This window comes from Cyprinus carpio, chromosome A18 (genome assembly GCF_018340385.1).
Source record: "Cyprinus carpio isolate SPL01 chromosome A18, ASM1834038v1, whole genome shotgun sequence".
Lineage (NCBI taxonomy): Eukaryota > Metazoa > Chordata > Actinopteri > Cypriniformes > Cyprinidae > Cyprinus > Cyprinus carpio.
In genome coordinates, this window is record NC_056589.1 from 20,751,437 (window position 1) to 20,762,534 (window position 11,098).

Consider the following 11,098-nt stretch of genomic DNA (forward strand, 5'->3'; position numbering starts at 1 on the left):
TTATCGTTAAACTTAATGTGGAATTACACGAGACAAGTATTTACTCACCCCGTAAAGCGGAAGGATTTTCGGTAAATGCAAACAGCACTGATCGTAGGCCGAACACAAAAGGACTAACGTTACACGGGAAGTGTGTGTGCTTTACTTATCAGTGATATGATGATCGTACTCTCACACACAATAACCACTCAAAACACATCACATTTTGCCGACCAACACAGAAAAGGCTGATCCAGCGGTGTTGACACCGAAAGGTAAACGGTTGACTGAGACCGTGGAACCCATAAAAAAATGCCTGGGCATCGGAGTGAGATAGCTGAAGCTCAATGAGAGCGTATGTGTGCTGTTCGTGATGGGACAAGTCCGAATCCTTTCCGAGAAATAGAAACCGGTTCTTTGAACAACCTAGTTTCAAAGAACGGTTTCACCAATGATTTCAGGTGTTCCTTTACGTCAGAACGTAATTTCCGTCATCCCCGCCGGTCCGTATCTCGTGACAGTACATACGACTGTGAAATTTAAAAAACATTCAAAGGAAAGCCAGTTGTATGCACACTATTGCTGTTTAGCCGCGATTATAACTGTTGTAGTGCGACGACTTTGTTGCTCCAAGTACAGAATTTTTAGTTTTAGAAATAAATTATAAAAAAACTGTAAAAAAAATAAACACTACTGTATAGTTCATTCGCATCACTTCCCTCACGGTTCCGACCTGAAAGTGTTTTTCCCCTTTTTGATAAAATGTACGGATTAACTATCATGTTGGTATGTGATAAACAATTATGCTATTAAATTAGCTTACTAATTTATCGCTTTTCGGTTCTCTCGGCTCGCTCGTGCGCCGATAACAACACCGACTCAGTCATAATTCATGGAATCAGAAATCATTCAAATCTGTTTTTGTTGAACGGTTCCGTCGGTTCAATTAACGCAAAAAGATGTGATTCAATAAGAACGATTCGTGTGTCGCCTATTTCTGTTAGCACTGAGGCTGGGACCCAAAACCCCTCCAGCAACTCAGGTAAAACCAACCCCAATTCTGCTGAAGACAGGGCTGTGTAAAAACATATTACAACAGTGCAAAGTGTGATTAGGAACAACTATATTGTCAGGACTTTTTGCTTTTGTATGCGTGTGTGTGAGGTCGTTGTATGAGTAGCACGCGTTATTTTAGAGATAAAAACTTCAAAGCTGAGGAATTTCAGATATGTTGCAACTCTAATCACTTGTTCATACAAGCTGGGTTCCAACACACCGGCGAAAACTGCTAGAAAAATCTACAAGCATCCCAATCCCTTTGCTTTTCGTAAATATACTTCATTTACAGAGACAAAACAAGGATTAAAATAACATAACTGGTTTATGTCAACTGACAGAGAAAAGTGAAATGACCTACAATTAACAGCTAATTTGAACGTGCATTTGATTCTTATTGTCCGCTCATTGAAAAGTTTACACGTTAAAGAAACGATTGGCACCTTTGAAGAAGAAAAACAAAACTTGCCCAGAAAAACTACAATTTCCATGAGTCAGTGGTTCGTGCGTAGGAACTCCGTCTTTAGCAGCTTGTTGTTTGAGGGGATCCTTTTACAGGGACACAAACACCGGATTAGGTAAATATATGAGCGCATTTCCTTCTTGAAACTCACTTGTATTCGTTGTCTCTTTTTTCCACTTTCGGTCATTATTTGTCTGACATATAAGACAAACGCGACTCCGTTAAGAATTATATAAGTGTATTTAAAGCGGAGCGGTTGATGTTGTGTTAGAATACTCGAACAGGTTGCTGATCCAGTTTGTTGCGGTCAGAGCCTGTGCAAGCTGCATGCATGAGATTCAATATTAGGCGCCTGCAAGCGTCTGCTTGCAGAGTTAGGATCAGCATGGGCTGCTTGCATATATCAAAATAAAATAACCGTAATGCACGGCTCTACCCTTCTCAAAATATACCTTATTGAAATTATACGTGTCTTATTTTAGCCAGTTGTCCCCACACAATACTATGGATGATATGCATTTGTTTTTTTTTTTTATCAGAGTCCACATTCACACAGTGCAGTACGAGTAGTTGCTGATAAACTATGGTTTGAGCTAGATTGTCCTGTTTTATTAATATATTTTGCCATCTAGGTGTGTTCTAGCACCATTTATATGGAGGTAGATGCTTTATGTTTGCTAAACACTTGTGGGTTGGCTTTCAGTAAGTCTGAGTTTAACTACTGTGCGCTCCTCATTCCGTAAGAGTAACACTAATGGTCTTCATGGTAAAAAGTGACGCGGACACCGAAATGTAACTTTTTTTTTTTATCTTCAAGTAAAATCAATCTAATATATTTTTGATTCAATATATTTTTCTTTGTGTATTTTGAGAGAATTTCATGGTACTATTTAATGTTTATGCAATAATTATGATACATTTTTTCCTACTATTTAATGTTTATGCAATAATTATGATACATTTTTTCCCTCTGAAAACATTTAATGCAGTATTTCAGATTAAAATAGAGACTAGGCCTTTAAAATACAAAATTTTTGAGGCAGAATAGCACCATCCTGGTGAGAGGGAAAACAAGAAAAACCTGTAATTTGTTACATTTTTTGTAGAATTTTGGTGGGAGTTGTGGCCTAGTGTTTTAGAGTGTTGACTCCTAACCCTAAGGTTGTGGGTTGAGCGTCTCGGGCCAGCAATACCACGACTGAGGTGCCCTTGAGCAAGGCACCAAACCCCCAATGCTCCCCGGGGCGCCACAGCATAAATGGCTGCCCACTGCTCCGGGTGTTGTGTCATGGTGTGTGTGTGTTCACTGCTGTGTGTGTGCACTATGGATGGGTTAAATGCAGAGCACAAATTCTGAGTATGGGTCACTATACTTGGCTGTATGTCACGTCACCTCACCCTTTTTTTTTTTTTCTCGCTTGTTTTTTATTTCATGGTGTAACCAGATTCCTGTATAGGACTCTATAGAGAGGCTTGTGAATTCAATATATGTTTTTATACATAAATAATTGTTTACTTTTATTAGGTTGTGGATTTAAATGTATATTAGGGCATTCTCAAAGACTACTTTTTGTCAAGGTTTATATTTTTTGTAAATGTGGATTTGAAGTGTAGTTTTTTTTTGCATTATTAAACCTGAACACAAAGCACTTTGTTACACAAAAACATTAAAATTCTATAAAAATTTAACAAAAATTAATAGGATAGCTTAATCCTTCTGTGTCTGATCTGATTTTAATCTCTTATTTCAGTCTGACTCGTTTTGGCTACCAATTCATTTGAGTGTGTATAATTGTGTGTGTAAGTGAGTGTATGTGTCTGATTTGCACTCCTGATGTTTTAGAGTGTAACCCCTTCCTTGCTGTCCACTTTTTTACTGCATTGTAGTTTAATGATTGATTTTATTTTACAAAGTTGCAGTGTTACAGTCACACCAGTTCATAGGTGTGTATGTGTTTGTACAAGTGTGTGTCCGCGCGTGTGTGAGATGGTGTGTTGATTTTGCACTCTAGATGTTTTAGAGTTTCACCCCTTCATTGCTGTGTAGTTTTTTTTCTGCATTGTGGGGGATTTGTAGATTGTACACATAAGAACTGTTGTTTTTTTTCGATTTTTTTCCCATTCATTTACTATGGTCGGTCATTATTGACCGAAGACCATGAGTGTGATTTTTACTTAGCTTTTTCGAATCATGCCCTCAATGTTTTTTTGTGTGTTCACATACCAAGTGCTATAAAAGTCACCAAGTCTCGTACCATTCTGGTGAAACTACGATTTTTAAAAATTCTAAATGTTGTTTAGTTGTTATAAAGGAGGTAATTGGTGTTTTTGTATGGGGTATATTTTTCTCTCAGTTTTTATACTGCAGGAGGGGGGGGTGTTTTTTTTGTTTTATTACCAAATGTCAACATTGCTTAGACAAAAATTAACTATCTGCTGGGTCTATTATATATCTCTGGACTTGGATTTTAAACTATATTGTGCTTCACGTTCAAAATGAATAGTTAGATGCTTGTGTATTTCTCTTTGAAAAAGCATTGTTCCTACTTTGATCTTAAAGTTCTTTATGGGCCTGTTTACACCTGGTCATTTCATGGGTTTTCGCTGATCGGATATCTATCTGATTTGTGAAAACGTTTCCATTTTCACTTGGCCACATAAATGTGTCGTCGCAAAACTGATATAAATCCGATCTTCAAATTCCCGCGCTATATTTAAATTCAACTGGAGTTCACGTCAACGAAATCAAAAGATAAAACGCTGCTTTTTATTAATTTATCAGCTCATTTCAAGATCAAAGACCGCAGTAGGAGTGCGCGCGGCATCAGCACTGGCTAAGTTCAGTCTCTTACTATTTTTTTTTATTGAAGATGATTGTGTGTTGGCCGTCTGCGTCTTACTTTCAGTTTCACTCGCGGCTTGCTGAAGAGATGCTCAGCTGCTCGTCCGCAGCAGTGCGTGTTGCATAAGCATGCATGGAGCGGTTTACACCTGGTACACCAAGGGGCTATTATTAGCCCCGTAGTCTAGTGTACCAGTCAGCGTTCATATAATGTAATTAGTTCTGCACACAAATGCTAGTTGAAAATGTTTTTAATTATCACGTCTCTTTTATTCTCGATCTCTGAACAGAATCTACTGCAGATGACTTCATGAACTACCTAAAGTGTTTATCCTGATTAAATAAACAGCATCTAAGTAAGTTTTGATGGGTTAAATATATTTTTAATATATATATATATATTTTGATGGGTTAAATATATTCACCACTTAATAATATGAAAAAATATGCATGTGTTGTGTAGGTTCTGCCATGGCAGATGGTGTGGACCTCAGCCGAAAGTTTGTGTCAGAGTCTGAATTAGACGAGAGAAGGAAAAAAAGGCAGGAGGATGGGGAGAAGGTCCGCAATCCAGATGACCCGGAGGGTGAGACTTTCACTTTGTCTGCACCAATCACACAAATTAACAGTAGGCTTAATGACAGACATTAGTTCTCCCCTGATGCATTTGCCAAATTTTGGTTGTGTTCATTCTCACTCAATCACAGAGGCCCCCGAGGAGGAGTACGACCCCCGATCTCTGTTTGAGAGGCTACAAGAGCAGAAAGACAAGAAACAGGAAGAATATGAGGAGCAGTTCAAATTCAGTAAGCCCTCATGCTGCTTTCCTACCATATTCATTCCTTTATTTTTATCCACAAAACAGATCTTTCAGATGACACACATCACACGGTCTCACGGGGCTTGCCTCTCCCATCAGTGTGACCTCATTTTGGGGGTTTATCTGTCACCGTTTGCGCAAAAACATGCGTGTTTTTGAGCTTGTCGGTGGGTGTCTATGAGTGTGAACAGATGGGAGTGGTGGAGATCAAGAGCAGGTCTGTTCTTGCGGCTGCTGATGGGAGACTGGCATGATCTTAGCATCTCGGCTTCGTCTCTGTATCCCTGGTGACAAACCCACTCTCGGTCTCCCTAGCGACCATTGCTGCTCCTGTTGCCGTTGATTCCTAGGGCCACATCTCTTGATCTGCAAGCATGGTGGTCATATTCAGACATTAGTGGTTGAAGAACCAGTTCTGATTGAGAAGGAAAATATTATTTTCATGATGCATGGTTCTGTTAGCGGTTCTTGAGTGTCCTCAAGAAGAACCACTAATGGAGACTTTATAATGCTGTTGTTGTGTTCCTTCACAGAGAACATGGTTAAAGGCCTGGATGAAGATGAGACCAGCTTTCTTGACGAGGTCTCACGGAAGCAGTCTCTAATAGAGAAACACAGACGGGACGAGGAAGCTCAGGAGTTAAAAGAATATAGGATATCCTTTTGCAACCTTAAAAAAAAAAAGAGCACGCAAAATATTACTGTCATGGCTTTTTAAAATTGAAAGAGTTTTGCTTTCCGCCTGAGTTTGTCTCCACTTTCACCTTCGTTAAGCTGGTGGTGGAAGCTTCAGCTGTCAAGCGCAGTGATAGCTGGTGAAAAGTAAAGTAGAGTTCTTATACCTTGTTAGTGTACATGTTCTCAAACAAGACAGCTCTGAGAAGAACCCGACACACTGACGTTCCAGCGCTGCTTCGACAGAGACTCATGCAGCCTTGGCAAATGGCTTAGAGCAGGGGTGTCAAACTCAGAGAGCCCTGCAGAGTTTTGTTCCAACACCCATACCATGTAGTTTTCAAATAAGCATGAAGGAATTGATTAGTTGGATCAGGTGTGTTTAATTAGGGTTCAATCTAAACTCTGCAGTGCTCCGGCCCTCCAGGAATTGAGTTTGACACCCCTGGCATAGAGGTTTAGAAAACAGTCAGTATGAATGCGTAGAGTTTCAAGCAGTTTACTTTATTTTGCAGCTGGACACTTTTGGACTCTAATGATACCTTGTCAAGCAAAACCTTTCACTTAAAGAGATACTCCATCGCAAAATGAAAATTTTGTCATTAATCACTTACCCCCATGTCGTTCCAACCCCGTAAAAGCTTATGTTCGTCTTCGGAACACAATTTAAGATATTTTGGATGAAAACAGGGAGGCTTGAGACTGTCCCATAGACTGTCAAGTAAATAACAGTGTCAAGGTCCAGGAAAGTATGAAAAGCATCGTCAGGATACTCCATCTGCCATCAGTGGTTCAACCGTAACATTATGAAGAGACGAGAATACTTTTTGTACACGAAGAAAAAAAAAAAAATAACCACTTTATTCATCAATTCCTCTCCTCTGTGTCTCTCCAAATCAGCATAGCGCCATTTTGACAAATCTGAGCAGTACGCAGAAAACAAAAAGTCTAATTTTTGTTTTCTTCGTGTACAAAAAGTATTGTCGTCGCTTCATAACGTTACGGTTGAATCACTGATGGCAGATGGACTATTCTGACGATGCTTTTCATACTTTCCTGAACCTTGAAACTGTTATTTATTTGGCAGTCTATGGGACAGTCTCAAGCCTACCGATTTTCATCCAAAATATCTTAAATTGTGTTCCGAAGAGGAACGAAGCTTTTACGGGGTTGGAACGACATGGGGGTAAGCGATTAATGACAACATTTTCATTTTGCGGTGGAGTAACCCTTTAAATTAGTTTTTATACAGTAGAAATGCTGTTCACAATGAATAAGGAATGTATTTATTTTTATGTATTTATAAAAAAAGGCAAGGTTGAACTTGTAATTCTTGAACTTGACAAGGCGTATTAAAAAAGTTGAAAAAGTAACGGAATACGGCGTTCACACCAGGAACTATAATAGACTCCATACCAATACACGATAAAGTTCTTTAGCTCTGTTTTATATTATAAACGTGTGCTGTAGTAATGTCGTTCTAAAAATCGTTCTTCTTCCCAAGAAGGACTCACCTTCAGAACGCGTTGTTTTTCTCGTTTTTCCACGTTCAGCAGTGGAATGCGGCAGCGAATCTCCAGCGCCACAGCAAAAGATAAACTTTCTGTACCTGAGTTGTGATTGTGAGTTTGCAGGCTTTGTTGAATGTGATGCGATGTAGCCCAAAATGACGTTGTTATCGCGTGATGCACGCAGACATCCAGCACTACGTAAAACGATTCCCGAACAAACGACTCTTTTGAGCTCTTTCTCTGAATGAATCAAAAGAATTTAAAAAGATTGATTGAATTAGTCTTATGAATCCTTCAATGAATTGATTCATGTTTTGTATTAGTATCATTGTGTGTCTTGTGTATGCACACACATACACACATACATATATATACATATATAAATTGTGTGTACAGCATATCCAATGAACTATGAAGTCAGCAGGTTGTACCACATTAGCATGATTTTGTTGCATTAAACTATCAAAGTCAAACGCTGTGCTTTTATCTTTATCATAAAATTTATTTTTCATCATGGAACAGCTGACATAATCAGCAGTGGTCTTTCTCTCTCTTCTGCTAATCAGGTATGACTGTAGATAGAAGGTTGGAGGATGCGTTGTCGTGGCAACTGAAACCTTTCTCAGGGCTTGATAACTGCATCTAAAAGCACTGCTGAGAGCCATGATCTGCAGCATAATACAGTAATGTGGCCTAATTGTATTGAATTGTGCTGAAACAGGTAAGACAATTTGGTCTTACCTGTTTCAGTACAATTAGGGCACATTAAGTGAGTAAGTGTGTCACCTTTTTAGGCCATCTGTGAGGGCAAGGAAGTAGGTTTGATTTCTTTGGTGGCTTCTGTGGTGACTTTGACTTTTAGGAGCGGTTGCCCTCTTTATCTGAGCTTCCTCATCTGTCTGTGGGTTTAGTTCTGTTTGCATGCTGTTTAAGTTTGAGGTCATATACGTCCTCCCAGAAGTGATTTTAGGTTTCTGTGAAAGAAACCGTATAAAAGGAAAAACTGAATTTGTCTTGTTGCTTACCACAACAGCATAGGCTGTCGTGTTGCTGAGAAATTTTCTCATGGTTTAATTGTAGGTCAGTGATTTCTCCTTAACCGATGAAACTCACAGTGCTCTGCAGAAGCTGGCAACCAATGAGAGCCAGAAGAAGGAGGCAGAGAAAAAGGCTGGACCCAAACCCTCAGAGAACAGGACCAGTCACCTGTCTCAGGCCCACCTGCTGGCTGGGGCAGTCAAACGACGCAGGTACGAAGCGGACAAACTCACCTCAATGTGTTCATTAAAAATGATTATACTGTATTTAAACCTGCGGAAATCTGAGGCTTCATAATCTTAATGTATAATTATTTGTGATTCATTTTTGTCTTTGTACAGCTCGTCTCAGTCCTCAGAGGGGAGTAAAAAGCAGAAAGGAGAGGAGTGTGTAGCCGGCAATGGCAGTCAGACAGGTGAGCAATGTAGTATAATGCTGGCTTTACATAATGTAATTATGTAAAGTGATTTTTAGATCATTATTAGATCTGTAATTATTTGCCATACTCAGGGTTCCTATGGGTCCTTAAAATACTTGAAAGTTTGTGACTCAGAAAAAAAAAATTCAAGGCCCTGGAAAGTTTTTGAAAATAAACATACTTAGATACAGGTCCTTGAAAGTGCTTGAATTAAAAAAAAAATGCAAAAAAAAAGATTTTTTGCATAGTTGTGTTTGACACATGAAAACTGTAACAATGTATCTTACAAGGTAACACAATGTAACCTTGCTCTCACTTGAAATGTGTCCTCACATTAAGTCCTTGAATATGAGGGTACTGGACCTGGAAAGTCCTTGAATTTAAAGTTAAGTATATGAAGCTGTTGTTTGGTAGTTGTTTTTAGTTGCTTTTAAAATGTGTCAGATTATAGTTGGGAAAGTGTTCATAAGAATCCCAGCGTGAAACTAATTTTTTTTTTAAGTTTTTAGGAGTCTGTAAAAACACCATGTTATATGTACACTACACTAGTTTGGGGTCAGTCAAAGGTTTTGGGTCAGTTCCAGTTATTTATTTATTTATTTTTAAAGAAATTACTACTGTTATTAAGGTATTTTACATTGTTTTGATCTTTTTTTATTGGTTTTTTGTTTTTTATTTCAATTTATCCTGGAGAGAAATGTATGATAGTTTTCACAAAAATATTAAGCAGCATAACTGCTTTCAAAAATGATATGTAAATCAGTATATCATGTGACACTGAAGACTGGAGTAATGACTGCTGCAAATTCAGCTTTGCCATCACAAGAATAAATTAATCAAATAAATAGATTAAAATAGAAAAGTTATTTTAAATTGTAATAATATTTCACAATATTACTGTTTTGACTGTATGTTGGATTAAATTATTGAGCATAAGAGACTGCTTTCATAAACGCTAAAAACAATCTTCTGTATCTGACCCCACACTTTTGAACAGCAATATACGATTCATTGTAAGTGCACTCTTTTTTTTTTTTTTTTTTTTTTTCTTTTTTTTTTAAATGGCAGATTCCTATACCTAACAAGATGAAATGTAAAAGTAGTGTAATATTCACCATTAGAAATGGCTTCACCTTTCCATATTAACCTGGCGTGTTAGATGTGAAATGCATCAGAGACTGCGTGTGCTCTATGTGCATGTATTGTTTTTGTTTTCAGATCAGGAGGCGGTCGAGCCCAAATCCCCTGGCGCGGGCGTGACTCGCTCAGGCATCCTCCACCTGCCCTCCGCCGCTGTATGCGTGGGCATCCTGCCAGGGCTCGGCGCTTACTCGGGCAGCAGCGACTCTGAGTCCAGCAGCGACAGCGAAGGTAGCGTGGACGAGATTGGCTCTCCCATAAAGCGCCACAGGCTCTTCAGATAGACACACTGACAGATCACACTCACTCACTATCACTCTCTCCCTCACCTGTGCTGGCCAAGGCTTGGGTGCCGCCCCCTCGCCTTCTCAGCGGTGCACTACCTAAAACGATTTAACACTAGGTATCCGTTATTTCAGTGTTCCACTTTTGGATAAATCTGTTTGGTTACTTGCTTGATGTTTATTAAAGGCTGTAATGTTAACTTCTATTGTGGTTGTTGATGTCTTGTGCTCTCAAAACATGACACTTCCCCCATCCTCCTCATATTACGTTCCATACAGTTTAAACCCCTGGCAGCTTAACCTGGTGACGCACCTTCCCATCTACCCACCCTTGCGGTTTCTGCAGAGCTCTAGTGGCCAAGGGGACACTGACTGACAGCTGTGGATCAAGAAGACATGAATCATTTAGTCCAGATCTCAGACACCATCACAGGACAAAGCAGATATTATGGGCTTCTTTCAAGTTTAAATGCCTTGATTGAGTTATACATTTGTTTGTTTGACTTTATTTTTTTCAAGACGAAATGCTGCAGTGCTGCTGAATGCTGGAATTTTCATGTCATGTAAGGATAGTCATGTTCACTGGAAAATATCCAGTGATGACAGAATGGAAAATAAAGGTGTTTCTCATGAATTTGTGCTGTGTCTTTATTTTATCATTTCCTATCAATGTAAAAAAGCATTTGCTACCCATTATAGTTCTGTAATGCAAGTTTCTGAGTGAAATTGAATATTCAGTAAGGAAAAAAATTAATATCTGTATATTAATATTTTTTTCTTTTTTCAGAATATTCAATTGAAAAATTTCCATATGAGAATGGAGCCAGACTTGAATCATTTTGTAGTTAATTGTGAAAAATTACTCCCCTCTT

At 38.7% G+C, this 11,098-nt stretch overlaps 1 protein-coding gene across 5 annotated transcripts; it reads left to right on the plus strand.

Annotated features, from left to right (window-relative positions):
• The first annotated feature begins 4,616 nt into the window (after nt 1-4,616).
• On the plus strand, nt 4,617-10,860 carry LOC122148594 (PSME3-interacting protein-like). Of its 5 annotated transcripts, XM_042775350.1 has the most exons (8): nt 4,804-4,926; nt 5,048-5,146; nt 5,694-5,815; nt 8,460-8,596; nt 8,726-8,799; nt 10,021-10,173; nt 10,286-10,345; nt 10,506-10,860. In XM_042775350.1, exons 1-7 carry the CDS (start codon nt 4,812-4,814, stop codon nt 10,327-10,329), a joined length of 744 nt encoding a protein of 247 aa, XP_042631284.1. In that variant the 5' UTR covers nt 4,804-4,811; the 3' UTR covers nt 10,330-10,345; nt 10,506-10,860. The 5 variants fall into 5 exon arrangements, 4 of the variants coding, with proteins under 4 accessions (XP_042631282.1, XP_042631284.1, XP_042631283.1 ...); XM_042775348.1 differs by adding an exon at nt 4,617-4,696 and having other exon boundaries at nt 10,021-10,860; XR_006162488.1 differs by having other exon boundaries at nt 10,021-10,345.
• Nucleotides 10,861-11,098: the final 238 nt, after the last annotated feature.